Below are 23,164 nucleotides of genomic sequence, written 5' to 3' on the forward strand. Positions count from 1 at the left end.
GGAGGAAGGGAAAGGTGCCGTGAGGGTCAAGCTCTGGAAACAGTCCCTCTAGCCCCCATGCCTGGAATCCCGCAAAGCCCCATCTCCTTCCTGACTCTCCCTCACGTGGCCTCCTGCTCACCACGGACATAGCACCGCTGTGCATGCTCCTGCAGCAAGGCACAATGGTTGGCTGCCTCCTTGAACCTGGGCTCCATCCAGGCTGAGGATGAGGAGGGCTGGTCAAGGAATGGAGTCCTAGGAATGGGAGGGAGGAGCTAGCTTGGCCAACTCTCCCGAGGGGTATCTCAGACTCCCCAACCACCCATGCTCCCGTGGACTGCCCATACATCTCCACTGAAAATATTCATGGCCCCGCAAGTTCAAGTGATTTGCTGAAGGAAGCTAATCCAGGAGCCGGCAAGACACGGACTGAGTTCCTGCCACTGATCATCAACCTGTCAGTCCATCCGCCTGAGCGTGGTGGTCGTAAGCCTTGGCTGGGGGCCGCAGTGGGGAGCAGAACCTAGGTCAGCACCGAGGGTATTCACCGGAAGATGAGGTCTCGGGGTGCCTGAGGGGGCTGCAGGCCAACCATCTGCTCCCTCAGTGCTTCCAGGGCACAGCTATAGACGTAAACAGGACACCGGGTCCGGGGAGCATCTGCACTCTCTGGTTGCGGGGCCTGACGCCCAGCATAAGCTTGTAAGTCCCGACGGCACGGTGGGCTGAGGTCTTCTGGGTTCTGGGCGGCGTCTGTGGGAAGAGGTGTAACGTGATCCCCAAGCCTTCTATTTCTTCCCGTTTCTGCTCCTGCTTAACTGACTCAGAGCCGGCAGCCTTACCACTGGCTAGGGTGACACTGAGTGTGGGGACCTGGGCCTTTGCAGCCCTCACCCCAGGTCCTCCCAGATCTTTCAGGCTGGTGGCCCCGCTCCAATCCCCAAACTTTGGCTTTGTCTCCTCTTGAGAGGGTCCCTCCAGGCCATAGGCAGCCAGGTGCTGGACGTCTGAAGAGGAAAAGAGAGACAGAAGTCAGCAGCCGGCTGGCCTGGTGAGGGAGTCTAGGGGCCAGTGATGAAGGTGAGGGGGCGGTACCTGAGAAGGTCGCGGGGAGGAAAGTCAGAAACACATGCTGGGGAGTCACAAGCCTCGCATAGCAGCGCCACTGAGGGGGCTGAGCAGAGATAAGAGGCTTAAGTGTCTCAGGAGGGCCTCCATCCTGTAAGAGAAAAACGACCTCAGACCGATCTGCAGGGCCACCTAAGCCTGGCTCCCCTCCCCCACCCTGGAGTACAGCTCTAGGTAGAGCTGTGAGATCCAGGACAAAGGGCAGGGATGGCATCCTGTCTCCGGCAGGAGGCACTTAGCATCCCTGGCGACAGACAGCTGGGGCATGGATCCGTGCTAACAGAAGCTCAGTGGGAAAACAGGCCCAAGGAAACAAAGCGGTTCTGACCAGGGGAGGAGGAGCTGCGTCTCCAGTGGCCTGGGTGCTGCTGACTGCTCCATCCTTTAGGATCCCATGGCCCCCTGACGGTAGCTCCACCGGACCTACGTTGAGGGTAGAGATGGGTGGGCGAGGGCAGGGCCCACAGAGAGGCAGGGCTCTGAGGGGACGAGACAGGGAGGCCAAAAGCCAGAGACAGAACCCCGCCCTGCTGCCGAGGGATGGGGAGAAAGGTGCTGGGCCAGAGGGTGCTGTCTGGGAAAGAGGCGGGAGCTCACCTGGACTGTGGCAGGCCCGTTGCAGCACCTCACTCAAGAAGGCGGCCTGCTCAGCAGCGGTAAGCGGGATCTCCCGGTCACTCAGCTCCTGCCCCAGGCAGCTGTGCAGCAGGCACAGCACCGTGTCGTTGGCGGGACAGGGCCCCTCGGCGAGAGGGACGCCCTCTGGCTCTGCCCGACACACACTCTGCTCAGCACAGAGGGCCTCCTGCTCCCCGGCACCCTGGCTCCGCCCTGGCCGTGGCGGCCCTCGTGAGGCCTCCCAGCCACCTCCTGCCCCAGCGCTCATCTGCTCTCTCGGCTCGCTCACTCCCACGCCCACGGGCCCTGTGGGTCTGTAAGGAGGAAGCTCACCCACCTCTGGAAAGCAGAAGGAAGAACATCTGCAGCTGCTGACACTGGGGCAACAACCCCATTAGGTCAAAATGGAAAGGGATCTCGTGGACACAGGTATCTCCTCCCTGGTCCAATGCTAGGAGGGAGGAAAGGAAGACAAGAGCCTCGATGAGACCAGATACCCCAGCTATGGTTTCCCCACCCAACCCTCCTGATCCACCCTGGGGTCCCTTCCCCACTGACCAGCAGGGACCCTCGGCTCTGGGGGCAGGGGACTCCACTCCTTGCTCTGGCACAGCTGTATCAGGTATTCAAAGCTCAGCATGGAGCCTATGCAGGCAGCATCCCGAGGATGGAGCTGGGGCACAAAGAACAGAGGTCAGGGGTCAGCCTGCCCTCGGCCAGAGTACTCAGGTGGCCAGCTCTGCAGGAAGCCAGCACAGTCAGAGACGGGCAGAGCACAGAGACTCAGAGGGCCCAGGAAGTGCACGGGCTGCTCCGGAGGGAACGGCGCCGCCCCCGGTAAGGTTGGGGGGTCGGGTCCTTCAGAGGCACTCACAGCTCGAGGGATCTCGGAGTACGTCAGGTCCCGGAGGTGCTTCCAGCTCTCGGGGCCGGGTGCCACCCGCCCATACTGAGGCTCCACCCACACCTCGGTGACCAGGTTGAGCTCAGAATCTCCTTCCAGGGCCTCCACCTCCACATCGTTGTCATCATCTGTCGAGAAGCTAAAGGAGGAGGAACTCTGAGCCTGGCGGAGAGGAGAGTCCAATCCACAGGCAAATGGCAGGGGGTCAGTCCACGGAGGGTGCACAGGACAGACGGTACTCCCACAGGGCCTTTCCAGACCAGCGTCGGCCTGATGAAGCATCTGCAAACAGCATCCCCCACCCCGACTCTCGAACAGCCTGGGAACAGCACTTTTGGGGCCATAGCGACAAGCGGGAACGTGGAGAGAGGCGGCTCCCAGAGAGGACCCAGGTCTCACCTGTCTTTGGTGGAGGCAGAGTGCGGGGGGAAGAGGATGTACTGGACGACACAGGTGTGCTTCTCTTCGCCAGCAGCCTGCCCCAGGGGCTCGTTCTGCGGGCACAACGGCAAATCTTGGGCAAACCTCAGCCAGGCCAGCTCGGGCCCTCAGACCCTAGCCCCCGGCACACTGTCCTGCGACTGGCCTCAGGCTTTGGGTCCTCTGGCCACAGGGTCCCCATGAGGCCATTTACAACAGTCCCAACCCAGCTGAGAGGCAAGCGTCCCTCTGATGATGGGCCCCAGTGGGGAGGCGTCACGAGGGACGGCAGGTACCTGAATTGGAAGCTCCAGGACCATGTTGATGATTCCTTCCCCACTGCAAGCGAAGTGGAAGCCTTCGGAGAGTCGGACTCTGAAACCCCATAAAGGTGGGGGTGGGGACGGGATGAGATGGAGGAGAGACACTGAGTCCATCCTCCTGCCCCACATGCCACTTATGTGGCCACTTCCAGCAGCCGTCCTGGCAGACTTGTCCGCTGGAAGTCGTGCTCAGACTACTGGGGCCTCAGGTGCAGCAAGCTGTAGCTGCACAGGCCAAAGTAAGCCGGCTGTGGCGGGTAGGGGGGAGGCAGAGAGGGCAGGGGCAGGCGCTGCTCTGCACTCAGTACTGTGCAGAACGGTGGGGGCGGCGGGGCCCAGAGAGGGGCAGGGTCTGACTTGGGCTTTCTGCCAGGGCCAAAGCCAGAGTCACACTCGTTCTCTTCCCTCCCTGAACTGCCTGGCCTGGCCCAGATGACATACTCAGTGAGGATGGACAGGAGCTGTGCAATGGCACTGAGTGGCAGTGCAGGTGCCAGGCCCGATGGGACACTCCAGAGCCACCGCTGATGGTACAGGTAGCGAGACAGCGACGCTAGGCTAGAAGAAGCTGAGCGGCCCGACACCAATGGCAGCGGCCCCGGTGGCTCCAGTGTCAGTAAGAAGGGCGCCCGGTAGTCCAGGGGTAGCTTCTCATACCTGGGCAACAGAGGCAACCCCTCAATCACCACTCAGATCCAGCTGAGCCCCAGCTTTCCCGTGGGTCCCAGTCTGCTCCCCAGACTCTACACCAACCTGATGAGTAGCTTGTCCAGGGGCTTATGCAGGACCACAAGGCAGGGCCGGTCAGACAGTGCCTGCTGCGGGCCCAGCATGGGGGGGGACTTGGAGGGAGAGCTGCCCCCACCGATGCCCCCCAGCCCTTTCCGTTTGACCTTGGGTGTTGGCTCCTTGCTTTGCACCCGGTGGGGGAAACGCAACCGCAGGATCTCTTCCCGCAAATCCGACACAATCTGGGGGAGAAAGGTGATCAGATCTCCCTAACTCCATCCCTTCTAGGTCCAGAAGAAGGGGTCCCCAGACAAGGTGAGAGAGCCCTCTACCCCAAGCATTCCTTGGTCTGGGGGCTCCTCTCTCCACTGGCCCTGGCCCTGTATGGTGGGGGAGAAAAAGAGCCAGTCCATCCTTCAGGGCCCCTGGGTCTGGGAGTCAGTCAGGGCATAGCTCACCTTGTGTCGGGCCTGGGCCGGTGTGCCGATGGGAAAACCCAGGCGAAGGACCATGCACGGGGCCTTGGAAATGATGCGGACCATGTAGAAGGAGGAAGGGGGCTGGTCGGGGGCACTGGGGAGAAACGGGGGTCAGTGAGCAGCTCTAGGTGGGGAGTCAGTGGGTGGAGGAGAAGGAATGGTGAGGTCTGAGCTTAGGGGAAGAGAGGCAGGACGTGGGGGACAGGGAGGAGCGGGGGCCCACTGCTCTGCATACCTGGAGAGCAGCTTCACGTAGGAGTAGCCCTCGACCAGCACGAAGCTGCTCCAGTCCCGAAGCAGGGAGGTCAGGGAGGAGTGCGAGATCCTGCACTGCACGGTGCTGTAGCGCCCATTGCTGCCGGGGGTGTGCAAGTGCTTGGGGATGGGTCTGGAAGAGCGGGGCTGAGGTGAGGCCTCATGGTCCCAAGCGTGGGGGCCAAACACAGAATGCTACTGCTCTCTGCCAGGGCCTGTCTGAGGATGTGGGCGTGGGTAACTGGGAAACACTGGGGAAGCGTCATTATCTTCCCTCGGCTGAGGGGGGTGAGGGCTTGTCTGCTGTCGCCCCACCTCCCCCCCGGGCCCCCAGTCCGCAGCGGGTACCCACGTGTCGTGCTCCAGGATGAGCACCAGCCGATGCATGTGCAGCCAGCGCTGCCAGGAGTTGGCATCCATGGACAGCACTGGCTTCCAGTAGGCCGCAAACTGGGCGTGGGAGGAGTCGGACCCACTGTGCTGAAGTGAGAGCACCTGGGGACGGGAAGGACAGCCCTGTAGGAGCCTTCGTGGAGAAACACGGCACAAGCACCAATCGGCAAACAGGACTGTGGGATCCAGGGGTCAGAGAGGAGCTCAGAGCCCAGCCTGGGACGGGAGCCTAGGACAAAGGCCAGATTGGGAGGAGCCCAGAGACAGACTGGGCGGCCCTTGAAGCTGCATCCAGGCGAAGGATAGAGCTTACCATGTCTCCATCACTGCCTAGGGGAAAGCAGCTGAGTGACGGCAGGAACTCAGGGTGAGCCGGCCCTGTGCCAGCATAGGCCAAGGGTGAAGTCAGCACGGCACAAAGGAAGCTACGGTCTTCTGGAAGTGCACAGCTCATGGCAGTGGGCACGGGTGAAGATGCCAGCGGGGAGGGGGCAGAACACACCATATGGAGAAGGGGTGAAGGGGCTCCTGGGCACCTCTGCATTCTCTAAGTCTTTACCCCGACACCCGTGATCTGCTGAGGACAGCCTCTCTACAGATCCTTCTCTGTCAGCAACTCGGAAGGAGGGAGGAGAACTGCTCTCAAGGCTAAAGCTAAGGAATTCTGGTTCAGGTGCCTCAGACTTGAGAGGGAAGGAAAAAGGGGGCAGCTCTGGGCCCCAGAAGCTGTGCCAGTCTGAGCCTAGGTGGCCGTGGAGTGGGGCTGACGAGCCTCAGAGCCACTCACCGGGGTGGTGGAGCCGGGCGGGATATAGAAGAGTGGCACTCCGCTCTTGGTGCTGTCAGGAAGCGTGAAGTGTTCCGGGACCGAAGAGAAGGACTGAAGGTGGGCTAGCATCTGGTCCGTCTGGTTAATGCTGCAGAGCAAGGGCCAACCCTGAGCCACCCCTGACTCCGGTGGGCACAGAGGAAGGGAGTCCCAGGGGGACATGGGACTCTGGACGCAAGCCTGGGCCTCAGGGGCGCTCCCATCAGCTCCCAGTTTCACACCTCTGTCCCCCCACACAACAAACAGGGCATTGCTCACTGAGCAGTGTGACCTCACTTACCTCTGCAGCGTGTTCCAGAATCGTCGGATGACGTGGGTACGATACAGTGAGCGGATGGGTTGCCTTAGTGCACAGGACACATCATGCAGAATGTCATAGCCCCCTTCCATTGTCACTTCCACCCGTGTTCCTCGAGGGCCCTCAGGCTCCAGGGGCCAGGGCGCCATGGCCACGTACTCGATGCGCATGTTGTGTTTCCACAACAGCACGAGCTTCACCTCCAGCTGAGACCCTCCTTCAGGGCAAGCGGGAGGTTGGTTATGGGAAGAAGGCACAGCACTCCAGCCTGGGACTGAGCTCTATCTGAAACCCCCACCAGCCTCCTGCAACTCTAGCCTGGCAAAAGGTTTCAAGCATGCTTCCAGAGATTCCAGGCCTAGGGCCTGCCAACTGCTGCAAACAGAAGTTTATAGGAGGCTAAATGCTAAGAGAACAAGGCCCTGAAGGCGGCTCAGAACCCACTTGTCTGCAATGACGAGCAGCATCACATGGGTGACACCTAGGCGCCTTCTGGTTTGTCTGGCAGGTCTGAGACTTGCGAGACGGGGCAGGGCCTGGTGACCCTCACCTTTGGCCAGCGTGACCTCTCGGACACTGTAGCCCTCTCGGAGCCGTACAGACACCGTGCTGACCAAGTCCGCAGGCACCTCCTTCTCCGTGTGTTTCTTCCGGCGCAGGGCGAGGGCAGGGTTGCTGCTGGCCGAGACCAGGTGCTCATTAAACAGGCGGTGCTGAGAGCCTAGAAGACCGGCGAGGTTGGGGAAGGCTGCACAGTATCTGTGAGCTGACAGAGAGCTGGGCGGGGGAATAGGGGTGGCTGTGCTGACATCCCAGGGGAGGGAACTGTGCCACAACAGTCAGCCCCGGCCCGAGCTCAGGGCCCCCCGGGGATCCCTTCCTGCATCATCTCCGGGTCCATGCTATACGTCCTGGCCCCCACCCCTGACCCCCCAACTCTGCTCCTCACCGCAGTAATACTCAGGGTTCAGGGCTTCCCCACTGCGCAGGAAGGAGTAGAGGAGAAATGCCCGGTGGTAGACAGTCAGACCCGGGCTGCCTGGTTCTGGCTCCGGACAAGTGGACAGGTAAGAACCGAACGTGGCCATTGCGATAAACTTCATCAGTTCCACATTGGGCACGTGGCCAAAACTGCAGTCATAAGAGTAAACTCCTCCCACCTAGAGAAAATGAGCAATTAGAGGCCTAGCTCCAAAAGTGGCACAGGAGAAAGAAGTACAAAAAGAGTGGAAGAGACTGAGCTGGTGGCTGTGGTCCCCCCTGCCCCAAGGACCGGACACAGAGGAGGAAGTGGGCCAGCGTTCTCCTGGGACGGACCACTGCTCTGCAACTTTCCTCCCCTGGGCCCTTAACTGAAGCCACACCCTTCGGCGGAACATCAAATGCCAGACTGCACCACTCACTAAAGATTTGAGAACTGGTTCACTGGCTTCCTATTACCATCGGAGAGACTTAGGCATCTCTAAAAAAAAGTGCTTCTCAAACCTTAGGGTATATACAAAACACCTGGGGGTTTTGTTAAGACACAATAGGTCTGAGGTGGGCCTCAGATTTTCCATTTCTTTTTTTTTTTTAAAACGAACTAGGAGCCTCATGGAGGGCTGGAGCTCATCATTCTGGAACCAACCACCCTCTCAATCTCGTGTTCTGGTTTACCTGCTTAGCTTTTCTCTAGCTCCCTCCCCACTGTCTTCCTCTGGGTCTTATTTCTCCCTGACTCTAGTTCGCGCACGCTCACAAACTTGCTACCCCATCCTTGATTCTTTTTTTTTTTTTTAAGATTTTATTTATTTGACAGATAGAGATCACAAATAGGCAGAGAGGCAAGCAGAGAGAGAGAGGAGGAAACAGGCTTCCCGCTGAGCAGAGAGCCTGATGTGGGGCTCGATCCCAGGACCCTGGGATCATGACCTGAGCCGAAGGCAGAGGCTTTAACCCACTAAGCCACCCAGGCGCCCCCAGATTTTCCATTTCTAACGAGCTCCCTGATGATGCCACCGCTGCTGGTCTGTGGACCATATCGTGAATACTAAGCCTGTAGATCAGAGATTGTCCAACTACATGTGACCTGTGGGCCAAATCTAGCACGTCACCTGTTTTTTAAATAAAGTTTGGTTGGAACACAGCCATGCCCATTCATCTCATCTATGACTGCTTGGACACTACAAGAGCAAAGCTGAGTAGTTATGACAACCATATGGCCAGCAAAGCTTAAAATATTTACTAGCTGGCCCTTGACAGAAGATGGGGAAAGACTACCTTGAGATGTTTCACTCAATTCCTTGACTTCTCCATTCCTGAACCCTCATCTCCAGGAACTCTCTCCATTCCACTTGTCTGCCCACTGCCTACACACTGTCCCTTGGCTTCTCTTGGAACCATTTCATTTTTGCAATTTCAATTGCCACATCCTACCGATTACACACAACTACACTCCTCTGGATTCTTTTCATCCTCCTTCTCCTGCTGCTCTTTGACCTAATTAAGGCTGCCAGCCCTTGAACCTCCAAGTCTATCCCTGGCCCTCTTGACTCTGCTTTGACCTCCAAACCCCAGCGAGGAGCACAACCTCTCCATGAGATCCCAAATGGAGAAAGCTGTATGGTTGCCTAGGTTGGTGCCACCTGGGAACACATGACACCAAGCCCAGCAATTCCTTCAGGGCTGTCCTCAACACAGTTCTCCCCAGTGCTCGCCACCCCTCCTCACAGTACTCACCCCTACCTTTTCCTTCAGAGAGGGACTGGAGGCCCTTGGCCAAACTGATCCCCATCGTTACTTCTATCCTTCTAGATTCAGAGGGAGAATGACTCCTCTCCACTCCCAAAGAGTCCCTTGATCTACTTCTTTGAGCCAGTGTCCTCTTGTCAATGGAGAGACTTTACTCCCTCAGGCTTCCTTTTCTTTCCTTCATTTTCCAACTCAGCTTCCTCATGGGTTCTTAGAAACAAGCTGAGATCTAGCTTAGAAAACAAACGGACAGCACAAAGCCCCCTCCTCTTCCACCCTGCCCTTTCCTCCAGCTTCCATTCTCTCCTGCCCCCACTCGACCTGAACAGCTACAGTCCTCCGGTCTGCTTGTCTCCGCTTCCTTCTCTCCCACCCCCTGCAATCACTTCCCTTGCCACCTCGTCACCGCAATGACCTGAAAAAGATCGGTGACCTCTTCACCTCCAAACCAAGAGGTGACTTTTCATTCCTCCTTTTACCCGCTGTCTGCTGCATCTCACACTGCAGACTGCTCCTTTCTTCCCCAAACTCCGACTTCCCTGACATGAGAATCTCCCGGGTTTGGTCTGATTCTTTCCCTTCATTCTTTGCTAGGTCCCCTTCCTATGAAAGACCTCTCAACACTGGTATTCCCCAAGGTTCTTCAGGGGCCCTCTTCTCTGCTCAATTACCATCTGCAGGCTGACAAATCCTCTCTCAACCAGTGCTGTCTCCTGAGTACCAGATCTGCATATCCGATGCTAGCTGCTCTGAACAGGAGCCATCTACGACATAATTATGCACTTTCCTGGGCCCTTTACATGCATTGTCTCACCCGACAAGGGAGGCACTGCTATGATTTCCACTTACAAATGAATCCGACCAAGAATCAAGTGAGGTCCCCAATGTCACACAGCTGGTACTTGGAACCAGAATTCAGGCCGAGCACGCCACACTCCAAAGGTGATGCCTTCAGCTGCTATCCTTTAGACCCACAGGTGCCTCAAACTCGACATCCACAAACCTGGTTTCATCATCTTGTCCTCACTCCACACCAGCTGCTTCTCTTCCTGCATGCCCTGCCAGCTACCTAGTCACCACCGATGGACAAATTTGGAGACATCCTTGACCTCTCTTTCTTACTCACCCCTCACACCTTGCTAATTTAAGTCATGTTGACTACCTCTTCATTTTCGCAATTCTATCCGCTTGTTTCTTGCCCTTTATTCCCCTAATTTAAGCCCTGTTCCTCTCTCACCTTGAGCACCGCAATAACCCGCTGCCTCCACTCCTGTCTTCATGCAGCAGCAAGAATGACCTTTATAAAACATAAGCCCAACTAGTGACTTTCCTTGTGCTTATCTGCAGCACCCACAGAATCATCCCAAAGCGTCTTAACACAGCAGAACCAGCTTTTCATGTTCCCGCCGATGCCTACCCTGCGGCCTTGTTTCCCATGACTTTTTGCTTCCCACCCTCTGGCCCATCAATCCCAGTTGGCTGTGGTTTGCTGAATACTCCTATGCTCTCCTTTGCTCAAGCTAGTTTGAGTCGGGTTTTCTAATCCTTAAAATCAAAACAGTGATAACCAATCAATCTAACAGGGGAGATGAGGCTGGGTGTGACTGTCAGATTTCAAATTCAGCACTCTTTATCCTGTAACATGCTGTCTCCTCACATCCTCTCCCACCACTGCCACCTACCCTGCTCTAGACATGACACCTATTCTCCACTAACATGCAGGCAACTACGTTATTGGCTTTATGTGGGAAATCATCACCTGTAAGAAAGTAACCAGCCGTGTCCAACTTTGTGACATACCACACTTCCCTCTTCTCTTTTCTAGAAAAGTCCTCACCTGCACAAAGGAACAAGCCACGGTGCCACTGCGAAGCTGGTTCAGCAATGTCTCACAGACAGCAACATCAGGGACACTGGTCACCCCATCTGTAATCACGATGATACCTGGAATAGGAAACAGCGGACAGACCTGGGGACGCTGACAAGACCAAAGTCGCAGGGGGGCATCCAACTGATGGGGCCCTGAAGACTTGGGTGCCACCAGCCGATGCATTTTATGATCTGCAAACACTCTTCCTTCTTCCCTTCCATCCTGCTTCTCCCTCCTGAATGCTGGATCCCAATGATGGCCTTGGAGCACAACTCCTTCCCACTAGGGTCCCTGATGGTTGTCAGAGCTGAGTACTCAAGAGATACACCAATGCACATTGCCCTTCCTGAAACAAGGACACATCCTCTTCCCGGGGACGCACTGGTGCCCTGGAGCCTCGATGTCCTCTTCTTATACCCTCCTATTTCCCAGCCCACCAGCATTCCTTCTACTGACCTGCACTAGAGTTTGAGGGGAGCAACTGCAGTGCCAAGATGCCCTGACGAATCATACTGACCAGCCCAAGGTCAGCTGTCACCATGGAGACTCCCACCTTCCGGCCTGGGGCCTCCCCTGAGTCTGGGGACTGATCTTCTGCCTGGCCCAAATTACAGAAGAGACAGAATTGGACAGATGGCATTACTATCCCACCCACAGCCAAGCCAGAATTTACAGCCCGGCACCGGCCAGGCCAGACAGGCCCAATCCTGTGCAGACCCCAACCCCCAACTCTGCATCCAAGGCCTGACTGTGCTTGCTCCCCGGGGGTATGCTCACATGCTGGCCCGCAGATGGACAGGGAGTCCAGCACCAGCAGGAGCACTGGATTGTCCAGGAACAGGGTTCCCCGCCTTTTGTCAAGGAGGCCCTTGACCCAGAGTTTCCCATCACTCTGATGCAATATTCTCTACATCAATCAAATTAAGTCTTCACAAAGGTAGGACTCAATTTCCTTGGCTACTTCTAGGATATCCAAAGGAATAAGCAAGTGCATTCGAGTGAGTCCAACTATACAAAGTTCTAGGGAACAGAGCCCCCCATGATCACCTTGTCAGATCCAGTGGGGGAGGAGATCTAGGACTGAAAACGCACCAGCAAACGGCTTTCACATTTTCCCCCAGCAAAGTCTGTGTCTTGGGCAGTGTATTTGAGCCCTCCTCCAGCAGGGAACTTGTTGTGTGTACTTTCCAGCAATCCTCTCCTTGGCTCCCTCTGCCTCCTAGCTCCTTTTCCTGCCCCCTCTTTCCTCTGTGTTGGGGCCTGTCCCTCCCTGCTCCCTTCTGTCCCTTCAGAGCTCCTCTTTCTAGGGGGGCCTCCAGTGGCCTTCTCTCATGCATACCTGACTCTGGGGGTCATACTGCAGCTGCAGCATGGTGGCCACCTTGTCCTCAAAGAGACAGAGCTGCTCGTACACCTGCTGCAGGAACGCCTCCCGCTGGGAAGGGTCCAAAAGGCAGCCCTGCACCAGCACCTGAGAAGTACAAGGGAAAGACAAGATGTGAGGGTCGGGGGACACAGGAAAGTTCCCCTCTGGCCTGTTTGTTCTCCATAGCTCCCACTACGGGATCCTGACTTTTCACTCAGGATCTCAAGTTGGCTAAATCCATAGCCAGTTCCTCTCTTATCAGATCATCTACTTCATCAGGGAATTGGGGCCATTCGTGACCTTAATCTGGGTTCACAATCTTCCTTTGCTGGGTTTCCCGCACACTGGGTTTCCCCAAACTCCCGCATGGGGGTGCCCTAAGATTTGCCATCTCAGGTTACCAGTCTGCCCCACCTCAGCCTGGCTAATAAGACTTTCTCATTCTGACTCATACTTTTTTTATTCCTTTTTTTTTTTTTTTAAAGATTTTGTTTATTTATATGACAGAGAGAGACATAGGGAGAGAGGGAACATAAGCAGGGGGATCCCAGGACCCCGGGATCATGACCTGAGCCAAAGGCAGACGCTTAACTGATGGAGCCTCCCATCTAAATCTAAATCTAAATTCTTGTTGATTTCTAAGCATGGCACACAGAGGTGGCTCTGGACCTTTTCTCTTTTAGTTTCAAAATCATCTTTCCAATGAGTGCTCCTTCCCTCTCTTTATCCTCAGCAGGTAACTCTCACCCCTCTCTCCACATAGAAAGGAAACCAGCCAACGGGAACTCTAGGCTACTTTAACCCCAAGGGTGTACTACTCTCTAGAGCACTGGACATACTCACAATGTCTACCCAATGTTTACATCTACCTGTTTTTATTGTTCTTCCAAGGCAAGAAAAGACTCCTCCTTCGCTTTTTTCCCCCTCAAGCTAATCTCTCCAACTAATCTTAGACCTTTTGTCTAATACCATTCATTCCCTGGGGTTCCCTTCCTCCTCCTTCCAACATAAGTGCCCCCACCCTAGAAACTTCACACAGGCCCAGAGGCCCCTGAGATCTCTCCTCTCCGTCAGGCTCCCACCACCTTCTCACATGCGCACTATCCCCCTGCCCCAGCCCTCCTGGGCAACAACTACCTCTTCACTCCCTACTCGGGGCTGGGGAAGTGGGTGGTCACAGCCGGAAGAGGGGAGAAGGGGGTTCTGTATATCCATTGTAGGCCTGACTATGAGAAGAAAAACAGAATCAGGGGAATAGGAGGAACTGGGGCTCTAAGGTGGGAGAGATGTTCACAGTGGTACTGTTTATAGGAATGAAAAGTGGGTCAACCCACAAGTCAAACAACAGGGTTTGGCTAAATGCGGAATAATAAAATGTGATAAAATATCAAGCTGGGCAACAATCAAAAATCATATCTTCAAAGAATACATACTGCCAAGGAAAAAGGCCCAGACTATACATTACAAAAGCAGGATGTCAGACTGTGCGAATGGCCTGATGTTTCTCCTCTCTTCAGACTGGAGGGGTGGTAGTGAGGGAGGATAAACAAGAACTCAAAGCCAAGAAGGAAATTCCATCATAGTACTTAGTTCTGAGTGGTGTCTTATGGAAGAGTTCTGTTTTTCTTTGTATTTTATGTATTTTTCAAATTTCCTTCAAGGGACATCCATTTTCTTGTGATCTTTTGTTTTGTTGTGAGGCACAGCAGGATACATCTTGGGGAGCTTTAGAGACAGGGTGGGGGAAGGAAGCTAGCCTGTGGCTGACCCTGGGGCGGGGCGGGGGTGGGTTGGTAACCTGAGTAAGCCTCCTCCTTCTCCACAGTGGCTGCCCTGGTTCAGGGCCTGCCTCTTCTCTGGGGCTGCAATCACCTTCTGCCCACTCTCCCCAGTACAGAATCCGCCCTCCGATCCATCTTCCCCATGGACAAATCTGAGCCTGCTACTGTCCACTTAAAAACCTTCCATTTTTAATAGTTTTAAGAACAGAGAATAGTTTTAATAGCTAACATTTTTGCATGTTTTCTATGCAGCAGGCACTGTTCTAAGTGCTTGATATATATGAACTCAGTCACCATATGATATTGGTCCTGTTAGAAAAGACACAGATGTGTAGAAACGATAAGTATTGCATAAGGGCCTGCAGCCAGCAAGCAAATACACGGGTGTGTGAATCTGGTTCAGCGCTTGTCATCACCACGCTAAACTCTACTATAGAACAAAGGGCGAGTTCTTAGCTATGACGTTCAAAGCCTTTCATGATATGGGGCTCGATCCCAGAACCCTGGGATCATGACCTGGGCCAAAGGCAGAGGCTTTAACCCACTGAGCCACCCAGGCGCCCCTCTTTCATTTTAAAGATTTTATTTTTAAGTAATCTCTGTACCCAACGAAGAGCTTGAGCTCAGAACCCTGAGATCAAGAGTTGCACACTCCACTGACTGAGCCCGCTAGGTGTCCCTCCACTTATCTCTCTCGTCTCCTCTTTCCTACCACTCCAACTCCCACATTCAATGTTATTGTGTCTAGCAGAATTACAAAATCACTGTGTCAAGAGACACCTGTGATTGGAAGCACCGTTTCATAGCTCTGTGGCTTTGCTCTTGGGCCCCTCTGTCTAGAAAGCCCATTTCCCCTTCTTTGAAGGGTTCACCTCAATTCTTCCTTCAAATGCTTCTTTATGCAAAAGTCATTCTGTTGCAGCCCCAAGCATGGCTGGGTGCTCCTTTTTGGTGCTCTCACCGCACCTGAGTTATTACTTATCAGTGTCCTTATCACATTCAACAGGAGTTACCTCCTTCAATACCCATCTCCCCACCACCTCCAACTCTCAACTCCTCCCGTCAGGACAGGGACAGTGTCTGATTCATCTGTGACTCCAGGACGTAGTCCAGGTCTTGCATAGATTGGGCTTCAGTAAGCACCTGCCAAAATGAACTGAGCATTGAGCGATTACCTAACACCTGTGCCTTCCCTGTCCTGACTATCAGTGCCTGCGGAGCCCAGCCCCTGCCTGGCGACGCAGCCTACGACCAACAGTCCTAACAGCTGTGCTAGGAGAGCACCTTAAACCACAGCTGGGATCAGACATGTGCCAACTGCCCTGTAGATTTCAGACCCTCAGGTGCCAGTTGGACAGCTAAGGTGACAACATGGCCATCAGGGAGTTTCAGGGGAAGCCCCTACCCATGAGTTGAGGGTGGTTAAGAGCAGATGAGGGGAAATTGGGCCACTGCTTATCTAAGCCCCAAACAGAATATTCCAGTAACAGACTTGGCCATTGTCCAAAAAGAGTGTCTTGTGCTGGCCTGCTTGGGTGGTGGATAAGCCCTGTCATTATCTGTGTGGTCAGCAGAACATGCAGCAGTTCACAGGGTTCTCACAGAAAATGACCCTCCTCCATCCTTGGGAGAAGTGATGTTTCTGGGTTATTGGTTATATTTCAAAATCATAAAATTATTCTAAAGATCATCTCCCACAGGTAGTGCCAGGTGTCAGAGTACAAGGAAACCTTCCAATCAAACTAGGAGGGTGGTGGTGAAGGCAAAAAACAGACATCCAGGGGCCAGAACTACAGACTTACAGAAGGAGCGAGGGAGGCATGTGTCTCATCAAGGGCACCTAACCTAAAACTCAAGAGAAGGCTCCTGTGGAGCAGAAGAATAGATTCTTCTCACAAGGACAGAGACTCAGAGACAACTAGTAAAGTGGTTCAAGAAGCTGGCGGAGCTGGGGACTCTGGGAGCAAGACCACAGAGACGGGACAAGGACTTGGTCCCTTGGTCAGCAGACTCCCAGAAGTGAAGTCTGAGGGCACAGAATTGGGGAAGAGATGCGGTACCTGGTGGGCCTGCAGTCCAATGATTGAGGAGTAGGCCTGGATGGTTATGTAGATCTCAGGCTGGAAGTCGATGCAAGATCCGGGTATGCGGAAGGGTCGAAGCAGCCCGCCTAGGCAGCGGGAGAGGGCATGGAAAACTTCATCAAACAAGATCTCTCCTGTGGAATCATCCTGAGGGCAATGCAGAGAAAGATCTCTCAGGTGTGACCATAAGCAGCCCTGAGCAGAGGGCAGAAACGAGCAACTTCCATGGGAATTCTTTTTTTTTAAAAGATTTTATTTATTTATTTGACAGAGAGAGATCACAAGCAGGCAGAGAGGCAGGCAGAGAGAGAGGGAGAAGCAGGCTCCCCGCTGAGCAGAGAGCCGGATGCGGGGCTCGATCCCAGGACCCTGGGATCATGACCTGAGCTGAAGGCAGAGGCTTTAACCCACTGAGCCACCCAGGTGCCCCCACGGGAATTCTTTCCTGAAGGTTGATCACACCCCCAAATATGGTGCCACTGATGGAAGGGGATTTGTCTTTCAACGCTCACCATTTAAAAGCCTGTTTCCTTCCTCCATTGGTAGGCTGGGATCCCTTCTCACTTCTCTCAGGGCTCTCCCTCTCTCTCTCACCCCCTACTCCCTCCTTTCCCCCCAAAGTTCTTCCCCCAACCCCTTACCACAATGCCAGTAGATGGGCTAAGGTCGAGCTCAATGACAAATCGATACTGCCAAGCGAGGAAGGTGACCCGGGTGGAAGGTACAAGGAGGAATGGCCTTGGAACCACTGGTTCATCTGGCTGCCACCCAGGGGGCAGGACACTGAGGACTTCCAATTCCTGCTCAGACTGGAGCTGACAATCAGGACAGAGAGAAAAGGAAAGGGTCCAGGAAGAGTCACCCCTTTATTTCCAGGACCTGAACTTCTATATCCAAAAATGGCAAACCATTAGCTCCACCTCCCGCAACCCAAGCATATACTCTCCTTGTCTGGAAAATTCAACATTTCCCCTGTGGAATCATCCTGTGGGCAAAGTCACTTGCCCATCCTAGAATTGGACCCCTCGGAGTTAATCTCCCCTCCCGTTTCTAGGACCCTCTTAAAAGAGCAGATCCTTTTGGGCCAGCCCCTCACAGCCTCTACGTTTCTGGGCCTCACCAGCATCTCCTGGGGTGTGGCCTGCACCGTCTGATGCAAGTGATTGAGGAACCAAGCCAGGCGGACATTTCGGGAGATTCGATAATCCTTTTTCATCAACAGGAACACCTGCCCAGCTTCTTCTACCTGGAGACAAAGAGACATTTAAAAATCTGTAACAGTTCACTGAGTTCCTAGTATCCGCAGATCACCTCGCAAGAAACTTGTCCAAGGAGTTCACGATATGTGAGAGGCAAAGCCGCAGAGGTGAAAAGTTGACTCCCACCTCCGTGCAAGGTATTCCCAAGGACTCGAATCTCTGCTCCCACTCCCCCTATGTGGACTTCTAGGTTGATGAAGTAATGTTTTCGCATTATTGAACATTTAGAAGTTTCTCCTATAAGCCAAGAGCTCGTTGAGGGCAGGGACTCCGTCTTGTCCTATTTTTTCGTCCCTCTGCATGGCAAATTGCTTATGACAGAGCAGATACTCAATGATGCCAGATGCCTCCTCCTACAAAGCCTTGACCAGAGCAGCCACTAAGGAACTCTTCACTGGGTGACAAGCCAGCCTGCCAAGTGCCTCAAGATTCAACTTCTTCAGGTCACAACCCACACTTTTCCTGCCCTCTACGCCTTTTAGTGGTCAGTACTCTAGATCCTTCCCACCACTGACTGCCTCACAGCCATCAATGCAACTGTGTCCTGCCAAGCATCAGCTGCCTTATCCCTGTCCTTGTCCTTCCACCCACAAGCCCTGCCAAATCTTGACTCAGGATGGATTTGCCATTCTCTCTTATCCACACAAATACCACGCCAGTTGCACTTTGACACGAAGAAACTTGTCACTTTGCCGTGCCACCTCTGGGAGGCTTGTACCCATCCTTTTACCTCTCCCTGGTGAGCAACCTCTTCTGTTCCCCCTAGAACGTTTCCTGATCTCTCAATCCCTTGGGTCCCGGCAGATAAACTCACCTACTGTCTCAGGCAGAAAACGAGGGTCCACTGGTCTGAAGCTCCCCAAAGTTTCTTCCTGAGCAAGGTTTATCTGAAATTCCTTTATTCCCTTACTCTAACCTCTCATGAAAAGATTACTGTCCTCCCAGTTTAGACAAATTGCAAATTACTCATCCTGGATCCCTGACAGGAGAGGGGGAGATGCCAGGCTGCCAGGACTGAAGAGAGTGGTAGAAGAGAAATGAGCAGAGGCCAGTGACTGCCTGTAAATGTGGTATGGAAAGGAAGGGAAGGTTTTTTTCTTCCCCTAAATGGGGTAATGGGGAGAAGAAATAGAAAAAGCCCTGGAAAAACACTAAGGAAGGGTGCCTGGAGGCAGAGAGGAGCATGGAGAGTAGAGATTTGAGGACTAAAGACAGAAAAAAGCCCTTCTTCTTCAGGACAGAAGGCACGTAGCAAAAGATGCAGAAACAGCCTCTGGGAAGTGGCATGGGTGAGAGCAGAAGGCAAGAAGAGGGAAGGCACTCCCATTCCTTGAGTACCCGTAATATATCTGATGGCCCCCTGGAGAAGCTAAGTGCAAGAACTTCAGCTCAGACAGCCTGGCATGAATCCCAATTTGGCCTCTTAGTTGCCTGTGAGGTTGGGGAAAGGGTAATCAGCCTCGCCAAGCCTCAGTGCTTACACATAAAATGGATCTAACCCTAACACCGATCTAGTGTTGTTAAGTGGGTTAAGTGAATTCAGGTACATCAAGTGCTCAGCACCGTGCCTCACACTTAGAAAAAATATGCTAAAAATGAACTATTACAGGGGTGCCTGGGTGGCTCAGTCGTTAAGCATCTGACTTCAGCTCAGGTCATGACCCCAGGGCCCTGGGATGGAGCCCCACATCAGGCTCCCTGCCTGATGGGAAGCCACCTTCTCTCTCTCCCACTCCTGCTGCTTGTGTTCCCTCTCTCACTCTCTCTCTCGAGATGTCAAATAAATAAAATAAATTAACTATTACAGGTTACTACCAGGCACAACACAAGGCTCTTTACACAAGTATGCTCATTCAGTTGGCACATAAAACATTAATAGAAAAAAAACTTGAAATGATTTAACGCAATTAGTAGGAAGAGGATCAGAAATCAAACTCAGGCCTCATGAGCCACAATGCCCAACGACTGAGCATGACAAATGGATAAAACTGGGGAAAGAGCAGGAAAGATTTGGTGCGCCTGGATGGATCGGTCTGTTGAGCGTCTGCCTTTAGTTCAGGTCATACTCTCAGGGTCCTGGGATAGAGCGCCATATTTCGGGCTTCCTGCTCAGCAGGGAGACTGCTTCTCCCCTCTCCCTCCATCCCATTCTCTCTTTCTTGCTCTCAAAGTCTTTTTTATTTTTATTTTTTTTAAAGGTTTTACTTATTTATTTGACAGAGATCACAAGTAGGCAGAGAAGCAGGCAGAGAGGAGGAAGCAGGCTCCCTGCTGAGCAGAGAGCCCGGTGTGGGGCTCCATCCCAGGAGTCTGGGATCATGACCTGAGCCGAAGGCATTGGCTTTAACCCACTGGGCCACCCAGGCACCCCTCAAAATCTTTTTTAAAAAGGATTTTATTTATTTATTTGTCTGAGAGAGAGAGGGTACAAGCAGAGGGAGTGGCAGAGGCAGAAGCAGGCTCCCCACTGAGCAAGGAGCCCAGTATGGAACTCGGTCCTAGGACCCTTGGATCATGACATGAGCCGAAAGGTAGATGCTTACTGACTGAGCCACCCAGGTGCCTTTAAAATATTAAAAAAAAAAAAAAAAGGGAATGTGATGGGTCTCTACAGGCAGAAAGGATGCTCTGGCATAATCAGGAAGATTAAAAAAATAATTAAAACATCAATGTGATGTAATTCAATATTATAGGGCAAACTACTGAACTTTTTTTTTTTTTAGCAGAGCAGTAATGTTATATCTGCATTAAAAAAAAATTCCCTCTGGCTACCATGTGATTTAGAAAGATCCCCTAACGACCAGGGGAGATGACAGTGGCCTAGACCAGAGCTACTCAAAGCAGCCATTCTATAAACTGAGACTGGTCCCCCATGAGACAGCAGCTGTGCCAGAATGTAAAACCAGCAATGCCTTTTGTTGAGAAAGCCTGGTTTTATACACACACACACACACACACACTCAGCCGAACTAACTTTCAAGACAACTGAGCTTAGCTGACATTTTAAGGAATCTTTGGAACAAGACAAAAATTGGTGATTAATTAGAAAGTAACAAAAAGGTGTCAAGGATGGCCAAGATAGCACTGGAAACCAGTAAGCTGCGGAATGATTCCCAAGTTAACTAGAAAAATCAAATATAGGTATTTACCATCACTTCTAACCACCATTCCCCCCAAAGGTCCCATCAGATTGTACACCCTCATTGGCAAGATGCTAGAAATTGAAAAGGGATTTATTGGCAAAGAAGGAAAATGCAGCAGTTACTTGCCCTCTGCCTGGCCCTTGGTTTCAGGGTGGGATGCTTTCATAAACTAGTCAAGCTCTCTTTCAGGACTGGCTGAGCTGGTGTGGGTGTGAGATGGGTGCCTACTCTTGTCTAACTGCTGATGCTGGATCCGGGCCAAGGTTTATCTAGAAAAGGATGGTCTGGGGCTCAGAGTGTTATCAGAATAGGAAGGACACCCAAATTCAGCAGTCCTGTTTATCACTCTATCCTCAAAGCCTATAGCAGTGCCTAGCACAACAGATGCTCCTTATGATTTTGCTCAATAAGTGAATTCACCATATGTCCTCAGCAAAGCAAGGTTGATGTTTAAAACTAATAATCAGCAGGAGCCTGGGTGGCTTAGTTGGTTAAGTGTCCAACTTTTTTTTTTTTTTAAAGAGATTTTATTTATTTGACAGAGAGACAGAGAGTACAAGTAAGCAGAGCGGCAGACAGAAGAGGGAGAAGCAGGCTCTCCACCAAGCAGGGAACCTGATGCGGGGCTCGATCCCAGAACCCTGGGATCATGACCTGAGCCGAAGGCAGTGGCTTAACTGACTAAGCCAGAGGTGCCCCTAAGTGTCCAACTCTTGATCTCAGCTCAGGTCTTGATCTCAGGGTTGTGAGTTCAAGCCCCATGTTGGGCTTCACACTGGGCATGGAGCCTACTTAAAAAAATAAAAATAAAAATAAAACTAATACTCAGCACAACTCTTCTCAAGGTGAGATAATCTTAACACTAATCTCGGTACTATTTTCCTCTTGTTCTTCTTTGGTAGTTAGTAAAGACTTTTTTTTTTCTTTCCAAAGAAAGAAACAAGGAAATGCAAGGAAACACCAAAGTGAGTTTGGGTCCCATCTGAGCTGGGTTAAACAGGGGAGAACACATGTCTGTGGGTCAGCACCATAGGAACAACAGGGAACACTTGCTCATTCCATCTTCTAGCACTAAAATATTGGTGATTCTGGTTTTAATGAATGGATCTTTCTATGATTCCCTACACTAAGTTAGGTATTTCTATCAGGCATTCAGGAGGTAGTCTATAACTCTTCACAGCACCCACCAGTTTATAATGAAGTATTTGTGTATTTCGTAATGTCTGTTTCCCCTAAAAGTCTGGAAGCTCCAGGGAGGTAGAAATTGTGTCCATATATTGTTCTTTGCTGTATCCCGAGCAACTAGCACAGTGCCAAGACACACTAGGGGCTCAAATATTTGTTGAATGGATGTATAAATGAAGGAAATTGTTCTCACAAGCTTTACTTATTTTCTTCCCTGTGTCAAGTTATGTTCTGAATTTCTTACCAGTGATTCCTAATTTTTCACTGTTATCAATACCTGCTCTTTGTTGTCCAAGAGTTCCCATCCTTCCTCATCTACTTTATGGAAAAACTAGCCTATTTTATTGTTTGGGTTTTTCCTTTGCTTCCACGAAAGTTGTTTTTACCAGGTTTTCACTAATATGTGCTTTTTAAATATTCTCTTTTTTTTTTTTTTTTTTTTTAACTATTCTTGGAATCTGGGGAGGGGGGTGCTCATGTGGGTTCCAATGTGTGCTTTGACAGCTGAGCCTCTGGGCTTGAGTTTTAGTTTCCTCCTCTATAAAGTATGATCACTTACCCCAACACCATGTAAAAGGATAAATGCGCATATTAGTGTTAACAAGTAATAAATAATTCATCGAAAAGGTGCTTCTCTAAGTCTGAAAGGAGTCCCACACAACCATTCATCAGCTTTTTTTGCTCTTCTTCAGTTATGTGGCATAGCTGGGCGTTTCCTCATACTGAGCCAAGATGTCTTCTTGATATCATCTTAACCCATCCTTGAGATCTGTTCTCTTGAAAACATCTAAACCACTTTTGGTTAAGGAGACTCTAACAAACATCTGAAGGCAGGCACAAGTCTCTGCTTCTCCATAGTAAACATCTCCCAAATTCTTTAGGTAGATCTCAAACGGCATGGTCTCCAGTTTCTTCACTATTTTATATCTTCGATGATATGCCTAGGTACACTGGCCGGTCTCTTTTTCAACTTAAAATGTAGGGGCCAGAATGGAACACAGTATCTAGGTGTGGCCACAGATTCAGAGTCTCCTAAGCTCTATTTGGAAGCTTCACCATCCTGTTGGCGCAGGGAACCTTCATGACTTTCTCACTTGTGTTGCTGTTAAGACACACCCTCCATTCTGTCCTCATGCAGGCTTTTGGGGACACATACAATTATTCAATTAGTCCTGTTACACTGGATAAATTCAGTCTATTACTCTATTGTGAGGCTCAGAGTGCTGTTTTACCCTCTAGCAAATCTCTTTCTAGCTTAATTTCCCTGCTAATTTGGTCACGATGCCATCAAAAACTCAACCTGGTCCAAAGAGGACAAAGACAAGATGAGTGTACATTCATTCATTGGTCAACAAATTGATGGGAGAGCCAGCTACATGCCAGCACCG

At 52.1% G+C, this 23,164-nt stretch overlaps 1 protein-coding gene across 1 annotated transcript in view; it reads right to left on the reverse strand.

Moving 5' to 3' along the window:
- Positions 1-23,164, reverse strand: part of SZT2 (SZT2 subunit of KICSTOR complex) — a 52,681-nt gene that overhangs the window by 23,169 nt on the left and 6,348 nt on the right. Inside the window, exons 2-27 of the mRNA XM_046001191.1 lie at positions 17,310-17,435; positions 16,831-17,004; positions 16,166-16,336; positions 12,298-12,429; positions 11,415-11,556; positions 10,926-11,032; positions 7,308-7,518; positions 6,909-7,079; positions 6,341-6,575; positions 6,019-6,148; positions 5,191-5,333; positions 4,819-4,971; positions 4,563-4,677; positions 4,129-4,346; positions 3,817-4,032; positions 3,349-3,427; positions 3,032-3,126; positions 2,603-2,771; positions 2,287-2,401; positions 2,066-2,179; positions 1,708-1,878; positions 1,439-1,533; positions 1,078-1,201; positions 825-989; positions 531-735; positions 122-237 (exon numbers count right to left, since the gene is read on the reverse strand). Coding sequence (XP_045857147.1) covers positions 122-237; positions 531-735; positions 825-989; positions 1,078-1,201; positions 1,439-1,533; positions 1,708-1,878; positions 2,066-2,179; positions 2,287-2,401; positions 2,603-2,771; positions 3,032-3,126; positions 3,349-3,427; positions 3,817-4,032; positions 4,129-4,346; positions 4,563-4,677; positions 4,819-4,971; positions 5,191-5,333; positions 6,019-6,148; positions 6,341-6,575; positions 6,909-7,079; positions 7,308-7,518; positions 10,926-11,032; positions 11,415-11,556; positions 12,298-12,429; positions 16,166-16,336; positions 16,831-17,004; positions 17,310-17,435 — 3,892 coding nt within the window. The remainder of the gene's footprint in view (positions 1-121; positions 238-530; positions 736-824; positions 990-1,077; positions 1,202-1,438; positions 1,534-1,707; positions 1,879-2,065; positions 2,180-2,286; positions 2,402-2,602; positions 2,772-3,031; positions 3,127-3,348; positions 3,428-3,816; positions 4,033-4,128; positions 4,347-4,562; positions 4,678-4,818; positions 4,972-5,190; positions 5,334-6,018; positions 6,149-6,340; positions 6,576-6,908; positions 7,080-7,307; positions 7,519-10,925; positions 11,033-11,414; positions 11,557-12,297; positions 12,430-16,165; positions 16,337-16,830; positions 17,005-17,309; positions 17,436-23,164) is intronic.

This window comes from Meles meles, chromosome 1 (assembly GCF_922984935.1).
Source record: "Meles meles chromosome 1, mMelMel3.1 paternal haplotype, whole genome shotgun sequence".
In the NCBI taxonomy this organism is placed as follows: Eukaryota; Metazoa; Chordata; class Mammalia; order Carnivora; family Mustelidae; genus Meles; species Meles meles.